Source organism: Polypterus senegalus, chromosome 15 (genome assembly GCF_016835505.1).
Source record: "Polypterus senegalus isolate Bchr_013 chromosome 15, ASM1683550v1, whole genome shotgun sequence".
Lineage (NCBI taxonomy): Eukaryota > Metazoa > Chordata > Cladistia > Polypteriformes > Polypteridae > Polypterus > Polypterus senegalus.
The window spans coordinates 67,232,554-67,253,700 of NC_053168.1; the positions used below are offsets into that span (position 1 = coordinate 67,232,554).

Sequence of the window (21,147 nt, forward strand, 5' to 3'; positions counted from 1 at the left end):
AATCATTGAGTTTCCATTATTTTTTATGGGGAAATTCGCATTGATATACTATACTGTACGAGTGCTTTGGACTGTGTGCACATTTCCAGAACGAATTATGCTCGCAGACAGAGGTCCCACTGTAATTAGCTGAGGTATAGTCGGGAGCAACAAAAATAGACTACGCTCACGTTCGCAACTTGCAGTTCTTGTTGCCGACTGATGTATTTTTTATTTTTTTATTTTTTTTTTTGCGGTGGGACGTCGGATAATACGGAATGATGGATAAGCGAAGGTAGGATAGGCGAGACTCAACTGTATATCAAATAAAGCCATAACCAGCCTTACAATGTTATCTCTTCACAAGGTATATATAACAGGCTCCTCTGGAACGTCTACCTCATCACTCATAGATTTTCTTTGAATAATTATATGAGGCAAACAATCCCTGCGTTTTCTATGTCTTATTATTTATGCTATTCCTATTTTATGTCAAATGTTGACAGCATTTTAATGTACAGATACTCAATAATTTCAGCAAATCTGAGCATTACCAACATGTGCACATCAGCAATGCTTTGAAACATTTTTTTCCTTTCAGTCATTTTCATTTCTAAATTCATTACCTTCTCTATGCAGTAAAGCCAGTATTGAGTCAGCCTGTTACGCAATATGCGCCAAAGAAATGCAACAAAGCTGATCCTGAACTAGTACTTCTCTGTTCCAGGTAGTTGTCCATAGCTGCCTGGTTCCGTTTATATCACAGCTTGTCTACAGTTTCTTTATTATAGAGTTTCTCTCCAGGGGTCTGTATTGTAACTAAAAGAGACCACTTTGAAACTAATGAGTCCTGACTGGCCTATTAGGACTGACATTTTAATTAAATTGTTATCATTATATTCATGAATCTTCTTCAGACTGGTAGTCTCCTTTTGAGATAATCTTCTAATTAAACTCAGAAAAATTCGATATTTATCTTATGCAGCTTTAAATCGCTTGTCATCGTCTCACTTTCCCTAATTTTATACCAAACCCAGTAAATTTCTGTCTAATTTCTTTGGCTTCTTCTGCGTAAATGAAGGAAAAAAGAGTGTCAAAGTCTGAGTTATCACTGCTGTGTCTAACTCATAAACTTGTTCACATTTATTCACAGGCTTTCATTTTTTGCTTTGATAAATTTTTCAAACCCTGTAAGAACTCCTTCTTAATGGAATTTCTAAAATCTCTCCAAATCCTACTTAATCACTTTATTTATAAACACAATTGAGATTTTTTAAGAATGAAGACATTTTTTCTAAATGCCTTATTTTATCTTCCTGATTCAAAACATCTCCTGAATCGAACTCAAAATGAATTTAACTGTTAATTTCCTGCAATAATTTTGCAATTCTTGTAAACATTTGTTTTTTGTTTAACTCCTCTGATCTCATCTGATTTTTTTGTCAACGCAAGCACACTTCTTGAGTTTTTCTTTTGCTATTACCAGGTTGTCTCACCAGGGCATTGTTCTCTTGTGGAATACCATAGTATTACACTTCATTCATTCGCTATTGGACAGACAGAAAATACGGATTTCCTAGTTGGACATTTCATGTGAATGGCCACATTGACATTTCACCTCATTTAATAATCTTCTATTATATAAAATAAAATGTTAATGTGTGTGTGTGTGTGTGTGCACTGTGCACGCGTCAGATATTTTTAAATGTATTTTGTTACTTGTTTTTGACAGGTCATCTAGTATAAAACTAAAAAATAATATCTAGGGGCCTCATGTATAAACGGTGCGTACGCACAGAAATGTTGCGTAAGAACTTTTCCACGTCAAATCGCGATGTATAAAACCTACACTTGGCGTAAAGCCACGCACTTTTCCACGGTACCTCATACCTTGTCGTACGCAAGTTCTCCGCTCGGTTGTGAAGACTGGCGGCACCCAGCGTCAAAGCAGTGCTACTGTTCCTGTGTGGTTATTCTTTCTTTCTTAGACGCACATTCCTGACGCGGCTTTATAAATACACTGAACCACATATTGTTTATTAGTGTAATGCATCTGATTGTAGATTACCTGTAACAATATAATGGCCCAGGGAATAGCCATAGTATTCCAAATACCCTAACTGCTTTAGCGTTGTTACTCTCACTTCTTCTTCTTCTTTCAGCTGCTCCCGTTAGGAGTTGCCACAGCGGATCATCTTTTTCCATATTACTCTCACTGCACCACTCGGAGTATTTATATCACTGTATCTGAGTGGAGAATCACAGCAGCAGCTGATCGGAAAGAGAATTATCCGTATACAGTATCAAGCACACGCTGTCACAGCCACGACAAAATGCTTCAGAGACTTTCCCGTATGGACCTTGTGGTTCAGAAACAGTTTCATCCCAAGAACTCTAAACGCACTCAATCAATTGCACCTTGTAGAACTGTGTGTACTTCTAAGTACAATCACCTCACTGTAAACTTGCACTTCAGTTATAATATTGCACAACCTGAGCCACTTTATAAAGAGCGCATTTACATATGATGACAATATCATTTTTAAGATGAAATGCAGAAAAATATGGTGATTATATTATACAGATAAAACTTTAACTTCATTTAAATAATCTGTATTGTTAATAATTGAACATGTGAGGACACGGTGCAGCAGCGCTAGCAAGTTCACGGATTGATCCTACCTCATGCTGTATCCTTGCTGGGCTGGTGTGACACTGGAAGGATAGATGGATCGAATAATTAAACATATACTACGAAAATATTTCAATGTTCCTTAAAAGTTTTCAAGAATCGTCGTTGTAAGCTTACAGATGGCTTAACGTCTATCACAGATCTGACTGTATGGCGATTTGGTATTTGGAGAAAGAAAAGTAAGGACAGGAATTGGAGGTTAGTACGTTTGAAAGAGACAGTACTGCTGCAATAAATTATTTCATCGAAGGTCGAGCAAGCATCTTGTGTGAAAAATGAACAATCACTGCGTCACCGTGTTCTCATGTTTAATAACAGGCTTTCATTCCTATCATCATGAAAATGATATCTCAGATACATCTCAGTATTTTAATTATTCAGAAAGCTGTAATATCACGAATGTAATGGATTCTGTGTCCTGTCGGAGGAAGAGAAAGCCCGGAAGCACGTAGTGATTCACACACATAGAGCACACAGAAGATCAAATACAAAACAAATCATTTAACGTGCTACTTGGGATGGGATTTGAGAAACTAGTAAATTAAACGATTTTAAGATGAAGTTTATGATGTTCTACTTTAATGACAAAATAAACTATGTGATTAAAGTGGAAATTGAGAGATTAAAGTTGACATTTTGTGCTTTTTTCCCACCTGTGTGCTTATTTTGTTTTGTCTGTACCCTAATAAGCTTTCATATGACACTTAGACGGTGGGCTACAACTCACCTTTTCACGGTGACTTTGATATGCGACTTCTTTTTGATTTTCAGGCACTGTGCGACTTTGTGAACTTGAGCTTTCGAGTTTCTCAGACACTATGTCACTTGATCAACTTACTTTTGTTGTTTATGCCACTGTTTAAACCAACAAATAGTATGTTTTTTCTTGCCTCCACTTGGTATTCGCTGAAATTCTTATATTTTTCCTCTTGCTTTTTCCTTTGTCTTTTCACAGAAGGCTAAGCTTAAGGGCGATTTATATTGATTTGCATATTCAAAGAGGCGTATTTCTGGGAGGAGTTGGGGCAGGACAGCAGGTGCGTGCGTTACTTTTCACGCTGATCAGGATTTATGTAGCGGAAGAACGTGGACGTTTGCGTAGACACAGATTCCTGCATCTGGATTTTTCTGTGCATACGCACATTCCCACTTTTGTGCTTACGCCATGTTATAGTGTGAGTTCTACGCATGGCGTTATACATGAGGCCCCTGGTCTGCCAAAAGTGGCATTTTTGAGGTTAAATTATATTTGGAGCAATGCAACCCACAATTAAAACATTTGGGTTGCTTTTTAGTTATCCTAAAAAATTTGAGCTTTTATTGATTGGTTTTTGCATTGATTAACAAATCAATAGCAATCTCACACTTCTCCCAAATTGTAAACCTGAAATTCACAAACATGCAACAAAGTGGGACGGTGAGGTGTGACAAATGGGAAATCTTAAAAGTTCCTGTAGCACATTAACTCAGTATTATCATCTAGCTTCCCCTCCCATTTCTTCCTCATCTTATTTACCACTTTTCTTCACTTGCATCTAACTTTTCATTTTGTCTGCCATATTTAACCTTCTTCTCCCCTTCACCCCTTTCTCAAATGCCTTCCCATTAAAACCTTATTTGGTCTTTGTGGTTCTCTGTGTTTTGTGTTCATAAGGAATACTTAATGCCTTGAAATCACTTCCTGACTCATCAGTACAAGAAAATTCCCACAAACAATATAACGTTTGACTTGTCTTGATGTCTAGTTATGTACTATCTTGAGTTTTTCGGGGTTCCCACCTATTTTTGTCCCTCTAGACCAGGGGTAGTCAATTATGATCTAAGGAGGTCCGGATAGAGAAAATTTCCTCATGTACAGGTCTGCAGTATCATCATGTTTAAGTTGCATTACAATTTTTACATTACAATTAATTTATATATTTTGAAGTAGCATTGCCATTGTATCAACATCTGCACTGTGTGAAGTCAATGACTCAAATCAAAAGAAGAAAGTTCAATGCCATTTTAACAATATTTATTTTCAGTGCAACTCTGGAGGGCTACATACAATAAAATAAGAAAAAATAAATAACAGTAAAAGTAAGGTAACTTTGACATTCAACTGAGAATTATAAATAACTAGCAAAATACCCGCGCTTTGCAGCGGAGTAGTGTGTTAAAGAAGTTATGAAAAAGAAAAGGAAACATTTTAAAAATAACGTAACATGATTGTCAATGTAATTGTTTTGTCACTGTTATGAGTGTTACTGTCATATACTGTATATATATATATTCACACACACACACTCACATAAACACATATATATACATACATACATTCACATATATATGTACATATCTACACACACATATATATATATCTATACTAATAAAAGGCAAAGCCCTCACTCACTCACTCATCACTAATTCTCCAACTTCCCGTGTAGGTAGAAGGCTGAAATTTGGCAGGCTCATTCCTTACAGCTTACTTACAAAAGTTGGGCAGGTTTCATTTAGAAATTCTACGCCTAAGGGTCATAACTGGAAGGTATTTTCTCCATTAACTGTAATGGAGTTGAGCTGGCAATGACGTGGGGGGGCGGAGTTTCGTGTGACATCATCACGCCTCTCACGTAATCACGTGAACTGACTGTCAACGCAGTGCGTAGAAAACCAGGAAGACCTCCAAAAAGCCTTAAGAAAACATGCATTATATAATTGAGAAGGCAGCGAAACAATAAGAAGCGAGCGAGTGACATATACTACCATATTCATGACTGCTGCTACCTCGGAAAGAAAGCAAGGTGTAAACCTAAACTTTAAATTAAGTTCATAGACAGGCTACCGCTGGCGTTTCACATGCCCACAGGTAATGCGGGATACAAGTTTAATGAGAGGACGAGGATATAAACGAGTTTTGATCACTTTATAACTAAGTTAAAATTGTAGGTGAAGGGGTGTGCTTATGCAAATTCCGAGACTGTGTTTGTGGGGATTGACAGTTAAGGCGGGTGGGGAGTCACGCCATCATCTCCCTCCCATTCATCTCATTTGGCTCTGAGCTGAGCTCGCAGCTAACGCCGCCTTCAAGCAACTTGGTCAGACTGCCACCAAATACTCACAGAAAAATCCACAAGTTAATACACACGCTGTCTCTAGAGTTTCTCCACACTGAATCCTCCAGGCACTACTTACAAAAGGTTACATTGACAATCGTGTTACGCTATTTTTAAAATCTTTCCTTTTCTTAGCACAAGCACAGCTGAGAAGCTTCATGCATGTGCTCCATAACGCTAAAAATAATGCATTTAATCACACTTTGCATTACAAGCAAAGGGAGCTTTTGTCAATGCATGATTTCCTGGTACACCGATTACTTTGATCAGCATCCCGATTCATTTTACCCTCGCACCACCTTAGTTTGAGAAGAAGTATGAAAAATATGAGGTTAACACAGAAAAACATCACCAATTCAAGCTTTATGAATAATCGATTCGCCATCAATAATTGTTTTGGTAAAGCCATCCTCCTTCCATTTTATAATTTTTCCGCCACTAGCCGTGATTAAATGAACGGTAAATAAAGTAAGAGCAAAGCGAGGGTGACTTATTTAGGCAGGCATATATATGACAGCAACACTCATGACAATGTCAATCATGTTACGCTATTATTAAAATGTTTCCTTTTCTTTTCATTACTTCTTTAACACACTACTTCTCCGCTGAGGCGGGTATTTTGATATATATATATATGAATGACCTCCAAAGAGCGCTGAGACTTTTGATATCATGAACGTGTCTGCAAAAACTGTGGTCTCCTGCCCTGCAAAAGTCGAGCAGCCAGCACGCGTGCATAGCTGTGCCGGCCTTTGAGACGCTGACTGCGCTTCTGCCTTAAGTCAAAGTGAGCACTTTTAATTTTTTTCATCCTCCCCCTGCGCTATAGCCCAGACAAGTGCAAACACGGACCCCTTTTCTACACCACGGCAAAATAATATTAAGGCATTCACACTTTCTTTTGCACGTATACGCATTATGAGGTTCTCACCCGGATTATGAAGACACGCACACGAGTGGAGGACTGACAGTGCCATCACAGCCGATTAATGGCGGGACGCCTCACCAGTCTACACAAGACCCACGCGACTGTCCCAAAAGGCGATCATAACGCCAGCTTAACACATCTCTCTATACTATATAAAAGAAAAAGGCAACTTTCCTTTCTTTACAACTTTTTCCTTTAATCCCAAACCAAAGCCTTTCTCGCTTAACACTGCAGAGGACACAAAACTAATTTTCTTTAAATGCCGGTAAGGCACATTACCAGAGGCACAAATTTGAACGCTCACATAGAAAATGTAATTTCTATACCACAGCCGTCGTGTAGCCTTTCAAAAGGGATCTACTACCGAGAGATGATCCATATATATTTTAGCTGCTGTTAGTTACTTACCTGTTGTGTTACACAGTCTTTAAAATGTAGTTTACCCAACCACTCCAGTAGTGCTCAATGTACCTGTACTTCTTAAAACGTTAATGTTTTACTGTTTAATAACTTATAGACTATATTTTATTATTTCTCCCTTGCACTCAGTGACCAAAGCTATACACACACATATATAAAAGCTATACACACAAGTATATGTATGTGTATATATATGTATGTATGTGTGTATATATATATATATACACACACCCTATCTACATATATATATATATATATATATATATATATATATATATATATATATATACACACACACACACACATACATACATACATATATACATACATACACACATATATATAATTTGTGTGTGTGTATGTATGTATGTGTGTGTATATATGATGTAGATAGGTATGTATATATATATATGTGTGTATATGTAGATATGTATATAGATATGTAGATATGAAGATATGTATGTGTATATATGTGTATATATATGTATGTATGTATGTATGTATGTGTGTGTGTGTGTGTGTGTGTATATATATGACAGCAGCAATCCAAGCTGTGAGAAAACAGTAAAAAGGAGGCATGTCAGACGTCGTGGTACATTTTCTGATGCAGCTAGACGAAAAAAACTTTGTGAGGCTGCCGCCAAATACACAAAACAATTACTTTGACAATCATGTTATATTATTTTTAAAATGTTTCCTTTTCTTTTCATAACTTCTTTAACACACTACTTCTCCGCTGCCAAGCTGGTATATATATATATATATATATATATATAATATATAGATAGAGATATATATATAGATAGATATGAGAACAACATATATATATATATATATATATATATATATATATATATATAGATAAAGAGATGAGAACAACACTCATATCAATGACAAAACAATTACATTAACAATCATGTTACGTTATTTTTAAAATTTTTCCTTTTCTTTTTCGTACCTTCTTTAACACACTACTTCTCCGCTGCGAAGCGCGGGTATTCTGCTAGTATATATATATATAGTGGAGCCGACCCGGACACAGACAGGCGGACATGTTGTTTTTTCACCAAAACAAGATTTATTTACAATATTTACAATAGCTAATGGTCACTAAGACCCAGTCCAAAAGTGCACAAACCCCAACACTCAACAGTCCTGGCCACAAATGCCTTCTTCTCGGGCCGCCTCCACTCTCCTCTCCTCTCCTCTCTTCCTTCTTCCTCGTCCTTCTTCCACCCGACTCCAGCCCTGAATGAAGGGAGACGGCCCCTTTTATCCACGCCCCGGATGAGCTCCAGGTGTTTCCGACACTCCCCCTTGGCCACGCCCCCGCGTGGCGGAAGTGCCGGCTGTTCTCCTGGCAGCTCTCCGGTGTCCTTTCTTCCCCAGCACTTCCTGGTGTGGCGGAAGAGCTGAGGAAACAGGTCCCCAAGGCATTGGGGTGCCTCCTGGCGGTGAGCACGGGCCCTACAGGGTGGGGCTTCCATGCCCTCAACCCGTGGCCCCCAAAGCAACCAGGATGGCGGCCCCCACGTGATCCAGGGTGGGCGCAGACCCACATCATATATATATATATATCAAAATCCCCGCGCTTCGCAGCGGCGAAGTACTGCTTTCACATTTTTATTAAAAAGAAAAGAAAACCTTTTTACACTGAGGGAAAATATACCAATAACCATTTGTTAAGGATCTCTTTGTATACCACGTTGTCAGTTCAGCACTCCAGTTGTAATATGACCAAGCTGTGCACTGAGATTACTCTTGAGAATGCAACGTATAGTTGTCCAGGAGAAAAGCAATCTGGCCTCAACCTTTTGTAGGGTCTGTCCCTGAGACTTATTAATTGTCATCGCGAAGCAGAGCTTTACTGGAAATTAGAGGCATTTGAATTGAAATGGGAGATCAGAGGGTATAACGGGGATGCGAGGAATACATTGAGTGTGGAGAAACTCTAGAGACAGCGTGTGTATTAACTTGTGGATTTTTCTGTGAGTATTTGGTGGCAGCGAGATGAAGTTGCTTCCGCAAGACCGCGTTAGCTGTGGAGCTCAGCTCGGAGTGAAATGAAGTGAATGAAATGAGGTGAATGGAAGGAGAGATGATCACGTGACTCCCCCACCCGCCTTAACCGCCGCTAATCACAAATATAATATTTTTGATATATGATTCTTTACCTAGTGGCCTTAGCCCACTGAGAGCCACTCCCAGAAGGTTAAAATGACAAGTATCAAAGATAAGTGACATTTTAGACTGTTTCAAGTCAGTGATTGAAAATAGGATATTATTTTTGATCTTTGCTAGGGATCTAACCCTCTATGGACCACTATATGAGGGTGAAAATCACAAATTTCTATTACAATTGAGAAAATTTAGACATTAAACATCATTAAGTAAGCTGTTAAATGTACTATGAATACCCCAATTCAGGGTGACTTATGCAAATTCTGACTTTTTCCTTCTTTTTTGGTTCTTGTCCTCCATGCTTTATGCCTCATTGCACTTTTTAATTTATCAGTCTGTTATATTAAAAATGTTTTCCGTCGTGTCTGCGGTATTCAGCCTTGACTCCTACTGCACACATCTCTCCGTACCACTCAATGACACTCGCAGTGCTAATTCGCCCTTCAACGCAGTCGTTTATAATGGCAAGGCAGAAATGCTAATTACCTATTCAAGAATGTCGAATTTTAGATCGTAAAAGAAAATGAGCTAATAATGAATGTCGAAAAAAGAAAATGAACAAAAAAGAGCTGCATATAATAAAAATCAAGAGCAAAGGAATCGTCCAATAAACGAAAACGAGAAAAATATCCCAAACAATATGCAAACTGAAATGCAAAAAAGCAACGTTTATAGAATGCAAATTAGAGGATAAAGTTAGATTAACCATATTGTTTTTGACGAGGCGTTAATGTAATTTAATTTTTTATTTATATTTTATTACGTTTTATTATTCATTGATATTTAAATGACAGCTGTAGTGAAACACTCAAGTAACTGATTTTCAGTCTGTAACGTCTTCCTCTCGAGCCACGCATACTTTTCTGTATCCCATCTCTTTAAATAGAATCGCTTTCCCTAACGGAGGTGCGTCCCGAAGCTCTTTGAGCAGCTCAGCGTCCACCCCCGGGGTTGTCGAGCGAAGCCTCCTGGCTAAAAACGAAAAAAAAACATACTTAAGTTAAAGTAAATGTTTTCACAATAGCATTGCACTTATGCTATTTTTCTTGTGCCGTTTGTCTGGAATGACCGCTCTATATGAGCCAATAGTGTATACCATTTTCTGTTCAGTCACTGACTGCTCTATGTGGCACTATGCAGGACAATCTGGCAGGCACGCATTGAGCAAAGGAGGCTGATGCTAATGTCCAGTAACTCCGGGCTGACTTTAAAGACCTCGCTTCTGTTTTTCATGAAGACTTTTCTGCAGAGGTGGGTGGGTGCGTGGCAGTTTTTAGAGCATGGTGCATAACATTCGGCACACTTCCCCTGAATAATGTTATAACCGGCGTTGTAACAGTTACGTGAAGGCTGAACAAGTTATAATGAATGAACGGCAACAATAAACCTCACCTCTGCAGTCGCCCCAACTGCAGCACAGCACAAAACAAAACAAGTCGGACAGAATGGACTCCAGGCAGGAATCACGTGACTGCCCTACGGCAGCGCCGCATGCGCAGAAATACTGCTCGTTTGCTTGAAAATATGAATAAAGTTTATTGAAAGAAAGGGAACATGTGTGCCGTGTTCATATTTTACTCCGTCTCACGCTGTATTGGAATCATAACTTTTAAGGTAGGAACTGTTGCTCTGTCTCTCTAGTTTATGCCGAGAAGCAATAGGTTGTACGCATGAGTTTGTCGTTAAAGTTATTGATATTCACATTTTACAATAAGGTCCAAAGCAAGAGGGTGTATTTTCAGTTCTTTAGCTTTACTGAGCGGTCTTAGTTGCTACATTGTTTCAAAATTTGACATATCCGATTAAAAACACACCCGTTTCAATTACACGGCCGTTTATTTTATTTGACCAATTTGCTGGTAGTTTTATGAAGTGTTGATATAATGTGAAGTCGCCTTGCTAAGCATGTGCATGAAATGGGTGGAGCGAGACAATGAAAATTTCAATTGCCCGTGCCTGTTTCATTAGCTCGTTTTGCCTTCTAACAGTCTAGGACAGTTTATTTAGTAATTGTCAAGTAATTCCCGGCGGACCTCGTGGGTGCAAACTTCACCGTCATTATGTGCGCCGCCGCTATTTACCAGTTTCTGTGTTGTGTCAGTGCAGAATCTTCAAACTGGTTTTAATAATGCTTAGAGAATACGAGCATTTTAATTGTTCTACAGGGTGATTTAAGTTTTATCTTACAATTATTTAGTTCCTGAATATTGAAGCCGTTGCTTATTAATGAACACAGGTTGGCTTGACTCTAAAGTTTCTCTCCCTGAATATTCAGTGCCGTTTGCACGATTGTTTGGTCTGTTAAATGTACTTTTTTGGATAGAGTTAGCCCTTAACAACTCGCGCTGGTGTATTTTGTACACCAAGCTCAGTTACTTTTCTCCAGCGTCTTTTACTTGAACCTACCGACAGCATCCGCCATCTATCCTCGGCTTGATGTCGCAGTGTGCCCCCAGCCCCAGCCGGTTTTAAATGAGTGAATGCACAGTCACAAGCTCCATATGGTGCATTTGGTACACCGCGCGAGTACTTCCGTATGTATGACAACGATGAGATCTTCTTCTTCTTCTTGCAGTGACTTTGTCTTCAAAGAACGTTCAACAACTGAAGTGACGTGTGATTCATGTGCAACACCTGCAGCGGATGAAAGTGTGACCGGTGACCAATGAGCTCTGGAGAAGTGGATCAGGTTTATCTTCAGGTAGTCCTAGACTGTGTCATACTAATCAGTAATGTATTAAATTACATTAAAAGCATGTACAATGTAAAAATTATTGCAATATGTTATATTACAGCCTCACAGCGTGCATATAAATAGCAATTTTATCCCTGGTACATAAAGTGTACTGCGTTAGTACTTAAGAGATGAGAAATGGCGCGAGTAGGTAAGGGTTAAGCAAGGAAACGTCAGACAAAAATGTGTTAAAAAAAAACAAAACAAACTTTGTAACAATTTCAAATGTGACAAAATGTAAATCTTTCAATCAGAAAAAAAGTCATATAAGTAAAGAGATACAGACATGGACAAATTTGTTGGTACCCCTCCTCAAAAAAGAAGAACCCACATTTGTCTCTGACCAAAGTAATTGGCACCTATCATTGTTTATTGTGTACTTACAAACAGTCAGACTTTTTTTTTTTTTTTAGAGTTTTGATTTAACAGAATATTCAAATAACACAAATGAAACTGGCATGGACAAAAATTAAGGGGACCCATAAATTTAATGTTTTGTTACACAACCTTTAGAGTCAATTCCTGTAGCCTTTGGTGAGACTTCTGCACCATCGACAGGTGGTCCAGCCCACCCTTGCTGATCAAACTGCTCCAGCTGTGTCAGTCAGGTTTGAAGGGTGCCTTCTCCATGTTCTTTCCATAGATGTTCTTAGCCATTCCCGGGTGATTTTTGCCAGTGTGTTTTGGGTTGTTATCCTTTTGGAGGATCCATTACCTCCAGCTGAGAGAACTTTCTGACACTGCACTGTACGTTTCACTCCTGAATGTCTTGATAGTTTTGAGATTTCATCCCTAAAACATAACTGAGCCTCCTCCATGTTTCACAGCAGATCTGGTGTTCTTTTCTTTAAAAACTCCTTTTTTTTATCCTGTGGACAAAGAGTTGATGTGACTTGCCAAAAAGCTCCAGTTTTGTCTCCTCTGTTTATAGGACATTCTCTCAGAAGCATTGCAGCTTGTCAATGTGCATTTTAGCAAGTTACATTCTGGCTTTTTTTGTTTTTCTTTCAACGATGCATGCAAAGCAATGACTGGTACAATCATGGACCTTGACCTTGGAGTAGAGCTCTTATCTCTTTGCAAGTTTATCCTTGGCTTTTTGTCTAAAATTTTCACTATCCTTCTGCCCATTCTGAGGTCTTGCAACCACATCCATGGAGGTTTACTACAGTCCTGTGGTTTTTAAACTTCTTAATAATATTTCCAACTTTTGTCACAAGAACATCAAGCTGCTTGGAGATGGCCTTCTAGTCTTTAACATGCCTGTCTATACTTTTCTTATTGATCTACTCTGATAACTGTCTTTTGCTTTCTCTTGTCCATGTTCAGTGTGGAACACATGATGATGCCAAATGGCAGAGAGGCTACTTTGCTCCATTTAAATAGGCTGAATGACTTATTGCTAGAATTCAGTTATTTATGATTTTTTCTAGGGGAAACAACAAATGTGTTCTGGACATTTTAGAATATCTTTGTAGAATAAGCAATACTTTATCTATTGACACTTGCTTTGCTTTACGCTGTGACATATCAGAGGCACACAGCTATTCATGGGACAATTGTTTTTCATTTATTCACTTTTCAGGAGGCATACAGCACTTTTTCAGTGAGCTGTTACGATACAAGTACATTTGTTGTGCAAGTTGGTTAAGAATGGAAATGATACAAAACTAGACACAACAGTGGATTATGTAGAAATCATTACAAAGTGACTTGGGCAGAATGCAGCTTGGGCAGACCTGTGGTAAATTTAAATGTAACGGAAATAAATGTAAAGTATTACACAAAGAAAGTGAAAATGTTAGATTTGAATACTTAATGTTAGGTTTGAAAATTAAAAGTAAACCTTACGAGAAGGACCTGTGGAGTGAACCTTTCACTTTCCATATACAGATTGGTGTGCAGGAGCTGCTAAGAAGACTCGTAGGATGCTTGGTCATTTTAGCCTGATGCATGTGGCACAAGTCATGGAAGATTATACTTGAGCAGTAACACACTAGTGAGGCCTCATCTGGAGTTCTGTGTGCAGTTTTGGTCTCCAAGCTATAGAAAAGGCATGCATATCGTATAGGGAACAGTGACTTGGCTGATTCCAGGACTGAGATGTATGACGAATGATTGAATCATTTCAAATGGAGGTCCACAGACAACATAATACAGTTATGTACAGTGGATGCCAGCTGTTATTTTAAAATAGACTCTTCGCCAATAAGAGTGATGGCCGGACATTAGTTAGGGGGAAAATGTTAACCATGTATTGCAGTTTTTCCTCGCACTTTGGGACCTTCCAGACTCGACGTGATGTTAATTTAGATATGTAAGGTGAACAGGACAGATGAGCTTATTGGGAAGAAAGACCTGTTCTCATCTAAGTTGTTGTAATGAGAGACATTAATGCAAAGACCCTGTAATTGTGAAACTGCTTGAAAGGCTTTCACACGACTGAATTTGAGAACCAATCAATTGTACTACTGTGATCATTATCTGCTTCAATTACAAAACTAGATCATTTCTTTGTTTTTTTGTAGATTACAAAAATATACCACTGCAATGTGTCGAAAAAGGCCTTTTTTAAATTAAAATGGTCTTTAATCCAAATTCTTTAGAAAAGTAGTGCACATCTGAAAACTGGACAATAACATATATATTGTATGTATAGCTGTAAAGCACTTCTAGTATTGAGGCATAAACGGTTTTATCTGCTTTAACGACATGAAAAGAAATCTTCCATTTTTGTACAGTGTCTTAACGTATTCACTCCTCAATTTTTCACATAAATGGTTGACCCAGCCTGAAATTTTGAACAGTTTGACTGGGAATTTTTATTTGTAAATAAAACACTCCTTTTCACAGTGCTGTACAAAATAGAAAGAAAACCATTAAGAAATTAAAGTTCAAAACTCAAGTGTGAACAATCTTTAAGTATGCACCCTTCCGTTTGGTACTTGGTTGAAGCACCTCTCTCCGCTGTTACAGCAAGTTGTCTTTTCAGTTAAGTGATCAAGAAGGACTTGCCTGTTTCTCCTTGCAGAATTGCTCAAGCTGTTCCAGGTTAATTGGGGAGAAATGGTAGATACCTCTTGCCACAGATACTCGATGGGGTTAAGGTCCGCACTCCCTGGCCACTCAAGGACATCAATTTCCCTTATTTTAGACTACTCCATTGCTGTGGTGGCAGTGTGTTTTAGCTCGTTGTCTTGTTAAAGACAAGTCTTTCTAAAGGTTTACGCTTTCCGGTAGTGGATCTGTCTGTACTGTGCAGCATTCATCCTCTCATCAGTCCTGATCTCGCTGCCATTCCTTGGTGCTGAAAGCATCCTCACAACATGATGCTGTCGCCACAAAACTGAACAACTGGAGATGCTTTTACCAGGCTGATTTGCAGCGGTAGATTTATGCCACACATACCTCTTTGTGTTCAAGGCAAAAAGTTCCAATTTAGCCTAACAAGACTACAAGACTTTCCATCATAACATCCATTTTTGCATTATCTTTGGAGTTGTTTTTCAGATTCCTTAGGGGCTCCCACCCAGGACAATTTCCTTGCCACTCCTCCATTAAAGACCCTTTTACGGAATGCCTTGAAGACTGTTGAACTGTGAAAATCTGCTCCAGTCACAGTCACTTGCTTCTGCATCTCCATCAGAGTGACCGTATATATTACAGTATCCTCTCGGATGAATGCCAGTCTTAGTTAACGACTAAGAGTCGAGGGGCGCTCTGGCCTAGGCTCTTGTATCTGCTGCCATATGATGGACTGCACTGAACTGTGAGGTATGCCTTTCAGATCTTGTACACTTCCACAGAATCGTGCATCTCTGTAATTTATATCCTTGACTTTTCAATGTTCCTTTTTTTTCCTCGTTCTGTTGGTTTGCGTTTTGGAAAGTCGTACAACACTACACTGTTGGACCTTGGCGCGAGAGGGTTGTGTTTGACCATTCGTTTGCTGCACTGGTGGAGACCATCGCCATATTGTGTTGTAACGTAATGCACTGCACGAGAGCAAAGTTAGCCTTATATTTACGAAGGGTAGGATTACTTCTTAAAGTTTCACAATAATTTTTTATTATTATTATTTGTCTTATTTTGGCATAATGTACACTGTTTTGGTACATCAGTTAAAAATTCTTGTAAAAGTATTGTATATGCCATTCACACACTGAATTCCCATAATGAGTTCCTTAAGTTACCGTTCTTGGCTGTTTACCGGAAGATGAATTTTTTTTAATCTGAAAAATCTAAGTTCTAGTCTTGACGTGTAATTTGTTATATATTAATACAGACAGACTTGTTTTTATGATGATGGCAGCACATCATGTTTACTGCTACACTTGGGTAACTCTAATCCGGCTTATGTGATCTCTGTGAAGCAGCAACTGCTTACTTTTAAATTCTGTTGAACCTAGTACCACTACAGATTATTATAATGATAATTGTCTTTGCTTTTGTATTCCCAGTGTCATTTAAGAAATCCGTTTGAAAAACCCTAAACACAATGTCCACAAAGACGCCCAGCAGTGTGAAGAAAGCGTCGGGCAAAGCAAAGCCTGTGCAGATAAAGACGTCTTTTAACAACCCTTATGATATATGCTGGAGTCCCCTTGAAATGGAGAACATGCATTACATCTTGGAGATCCTGAAAAAAAGGTTTAAAGAATTAGGGCTGCAGAAGAAGGAACCCCCCACAAGACAAAGGAGACCAAGGATTCGTACTAAAGGTCAGAAAGGTGATAATAAGGACTCTGAAGAGGCTTCTCAGGATGTAATGAAAGAGGTGCCAGTGGAGAGTTCAGAAGTGGAACAGCATCAAGGATGGAGTAATTTGGAGGTGCGAAAGCAGCTGGCTATAGGAATAAATGAAGTAACTAGAGCTTTGGAGAAAGATGAGGTTGGCTTAGTACTGGTGTGCAAATCTGTGAAGCCTGTTCATATGACAAACCACTTAATTCAGCTAAGCTGCAGCCGGGCAGTGCCAGCTTGTCAGGTTCCCCGTCTTAGTGAGAATGTGTCGGCCTTTCTGAGTCTAAAGAGTGTTTTGGCACTTGGTTTTAAGAGGGATTCTGAAAGTTTTGTTGACGAAATCAATGCTATAATACCTAAAGTGCCTTCATTAAAGGTCCCCTGGCTTGACCAAACAACACCGCAGCAGGATGTCGTGCAGAAAGATCCTGAGACACCGGCAGAGGAAACGGTCCAGTGTGTGGCACCTGATAGAGATGTGAAGCTGCGTGGCAGTCAAAAACGGAAGAGGGACGAGGTAACGGACACAAAGGAGGATTCAGACATTAGCCAAGTAACTTTACACCCCCTTAAAATAAAGAGGGTGGTGGCAAACCCTGCAAAGATTCGCAAACAGAAAGGCAACAAAAAAAAGAAATAACGTGGTATTTTATCTTGTCATTACTTGCAGCCTGTGTTTAATTTTTGATGGTATAATTGAATTGAATTAAATTTTTATTTTGAAGACCTCATCTAGTCGTTTTGTTGTCTTAACAAATATGTTTTATTATCTGCCAGTATTCCTTAAAAGGCAGCAGAATACCTAGTTCTGTCCATACTCCCCATTTGTGTTGTGACTAAATTGTTAGTCTCCTGTCATCTTTGCATGCACCTGTAATGGTGTGATTTGATCTTTCATGACCAGTGGTCACAAATGACAATAACTTGACCCCTTTATGGTAGGAGTGACTGGTATGGCCTAAAATTCCACATCACAGTATAATTAAATTTGCCAACAGTTTTGGTAGAAAGCAGTGTAATGTATTTTCATATACTTTTCAGACTGAAATATTTTGTTTAACTAATAAATGTTTTACTGATTAAATACGTACACAGACAAACCTCTTATAATCTGAAATGCTTAACACACAGCTACTCAAGTGGATTTTATAGCAGGTTTCGCCTCTCAGACGAAACAAAAGTGCGTCGTCTTTCTTACTCGGTCGCTCACTCACATCATTGTCATCAGGCAGCTTGATAATCAAGTTGTAGAGCACTTAACATGGATGAAGGCCTTAAAGAATGTTGAAAAAAATAAGGAATTCAGTACATTAAGCTTGTTTAGCTAATAGCTAAGATTTCCAGAATGCCATCCAGATGCTTGGTAAAGATTGTCAAGGTTTCCGCTTCAACCACATGGCTTGGTAGTTTAATTCTAGATTTTCATAATTTTTTTGTGCAAAGGAGCGATTTCGGACTTCTGTCGTAAATGCAGTTGACCCCAATTTCCACTGGTGTTCTCAAGTTTGCAGTTTGGCTGGATCTACTGAATCAGTGGTTTAGAGAAGTTTGGAGAGCTGTATGAGGACCCTACGCAGCCTCCTCTGCTCGAGGCTGTCCGCGTTGAACGTGCCTGTAAGTCCTGAGATGCTCTTTGTTGCTCTCATTTGCACAGCCTCAGTCACTGCCATGGCTTATTTATTTATTTTGTAGTGTGAGGACCAGAACTGCACACTATACTATGGATATCGTTTCACTTATGCTTTGCGTAGTTTCTTATTAGTTGCACTAGTTGAAATACAGTAATTTTTGTTTAATTTTTAGGTTTTCCACACTATTTTCTTTATATCCACACTGTGAAGAATTTCATCAGACAAATTATCGTCCACTCCTTGTTTAAGTTCAAGGATGCTGAAAAGGAACGGCTGTTTGGCCCCCGTTTTCAGGTGTCTTTTCCATCACGAACTTGCTTCACATGTGCTTAACTTGATAGCCGTGCTGTCTCCCAATCTGACAGTCATGACTTTGCTACGTGTAAAGATGTTTTTCCGACTGCAGCATACTGACTTCAAAAAACCTCAAAAAGTCCAACACATTTGTTACAAAGTGGTGCTTATAATGGATCTCTCCATACAGAGAACCAACTGTCTTTTTGTCTCAAACGTGTATCTCAAAAGTTACTCGGTTTGTAAAGACGAGTTCTGTGAACAACTAATAACCTTTTATTATCAAAAATTTGCACTTATTGCTATAACAAAAATGGCACAAACGGGAGAGCGTGACTATTGAAGTTTTATAATCTTACAAGATGGCAGTACTGCAGTTATTAAGTGTTACTTTTTTTCTGTTTTGAGAATTTTTTTACGGTAAGTCTTAATGTGTTTCTTCATATTTTTTTTTTTTTAAATCCAATGTGAAAAACAAAGTAAAATTAAATTTTGTAGTTTGAAGAATGAGAAGATAATTTGTTCTGTTTGTTTCATTGCTAAGATTTGACTGTTAAGCTTCATGTAGTTGGGTTATTCCTCATGAATTCCAGTTAAATATGTCCATCTGATTGACAACACAAACACTGGGTTTTACATCTAACACAAATGACATTATGTGGACAAAAGAGTGTAATGTCATTTTAGGATGAGGTAAGCAATAAGACACATCTTCATGGCATTCATATGTCCCCAAAGCAAAATCATTTATGTTGTGAAGATCAGTCCATCAAAATATGCACAGTAGAGCATCCTCCAAAACTGAGTATTAGTCAGCTGTGGATGAGATGAGAGTTCCCAGTGGAGCGCACATTCTGTCCTGAATGCTTAACAATGCTTGGCCTAAAGACAAGTAGGGCACCAGCGTGATAATTTAGTGGCGTATAAAGACCAAGCTGTGCATTTTGGCTTCATTACTAAACTTTTACATTGATTTTGCTTTTATCTAGAATTGCTGTATGCTCCATCAGTTAAGCCCTGACTTTGCAGATGTTGCACAGCTTGAATCTGCATGAATGACAGATAGTTGCAATTTGGTTAGTGAAGGATGGCTGGTCATTGATGCCCACCAACTCTGTACACAACCTTGAAATGGCTAATAGCTACAATAAACTAAGCTTAACAGAGGTGGGGTGTTGAATACAACCTGGGACATCAAGGAAGTCTGTCTTTGCCAGGTTGAGCTTGAGGTGATGTTCCTTCATCCAGGGTGAGATATTATTGACACATGTCAAGATTTTAACTAATACGGTGTGGTCCTCTGGAAGGGAACAGATACAACCGACTATCATCAGCTGTTAAGAGAATCAATGGGGCAGGATATTAGGGCCTAATGAGGTTGGTGTAAAGAGAAGAGGACCCAGCACCAATCTTTGAGGTTGCCCCTCCGATTGCCTCTTGCACCTCTGACACTTCTTTTCAGCAAGACATAGCAAGCTGTGTGACCAATTGACAGGTTGTTTTCTGTTCCCCATCCTTCTTAATGTGATAAAAAGTAGCAAAAACTGAAGTGTCCAATTGTACAAATTTCATTGAAATTTACATTACATCATCATCAATTTGAAGAAGGGTGTCAATCTTATTCTCAGCTAGACATTATATATAATTTACTGTGCAAAAATCTTAGGCCACACCTTGGCATTATGATGCACATCATGAACAGATTTTGCTGGTTTTGTATCCTCACTCACTAAGCTACGGTACTTACTCATTGCTTCATATATAATAATATCTCCACATGAAAAGTCACAGTCATCAGGTCACAAAAATCTTTTGATATTATAACAAATATAAATAAATGTATGACTCACCCAAGTTTTCATAATACAAAGGGTGGAACACAAAAGGTATCTTGGGTGGTTACTGGATCAAGACAAGGTTAATTAAAGGCAGTGCTGGGGTCCCATTGCTCTTGACAGTTTGAGCTAGAGTGTATTGTTTAGGAAACATAAAATTGCTAAGCTTATGGGATTCTGGTTTGGGTCCGATTTCCCTTCAAATCTTTCATTGTAACACTGGAGCAAATATGGAGAGGTAAGTGATAACTTCAATAAATGCAGAACGTTTGAACATCAACTAGTATAGGAAAGCAGAGATCCAATACCGATTGACAGGATTGACTTTTTCCAAAAGAAACTAACTTCCTCAGGTAAAACAATATCTGCCCATTCATATTAGTAATGTTAAATAATTTTAGCATTATTTAATATTTCAGCATGAGAACTTGGAAGGGCAATGGCTTCACAGCACAAATGATCAAGGTCCAGTAAAGTTAAATATCCCCGTTTAAACCCATAATCACTGTCCACTCTGCACTATTATTGGTTCACTGATTTAGGCCTTCGCTGGCATACATGGATTGTTATTAATTGCACTAGCAGTACCTTGAAATAAGATATACAAAGAGGAAA

General features: G+C 38.6%; 1 protein-coding gene across 5 annotated transcripts; it reads left to right on the forward strand.

Annotated features, from left to right (window-relative positions):
- Positions 1–10,835: 10,835 nt before the first annotated feature.
- Positions 10,836–17,499, forward strand: rpp38 (ribonuclease P/MRP 38 subunit). Of its 5 annotated transcripts, none has more exons than XM_039737069.1 (3): positions 10,836–10,909; positions 11,871–11,996; positions 16,490–17,499. In XM_039737069.1, exon 3 carries the CDS (start codon positions 16,528–16,530, stop codon positions 17,410–17,412), a length of 885 nt encoding a protein of 294 aa, XP_039593003.1. In that variant the 5' UTR covers positions 10,836–10,909; positions 11,871–11,996; positions 16,490–16,527; the 3' UTR covers positions 17,413–17,499. The 5 variants fall into 5 exon arrangements, with proteins under 5 accessions (XP_039593003.1, XP_039593005.1, XP_039593006.1 ...); XM_039737071.1 differs by lacking the exon at positions 10,836–10,909 and adding an exon at positions 11,278–11,531; XM_039737072.1 differs by lacking the exon at positions 10,836–10,909 and adding an exon at positions 11,278–11,461.
- Positions 17,500–21,147: the final 3,648 nt, after the last annotated feature.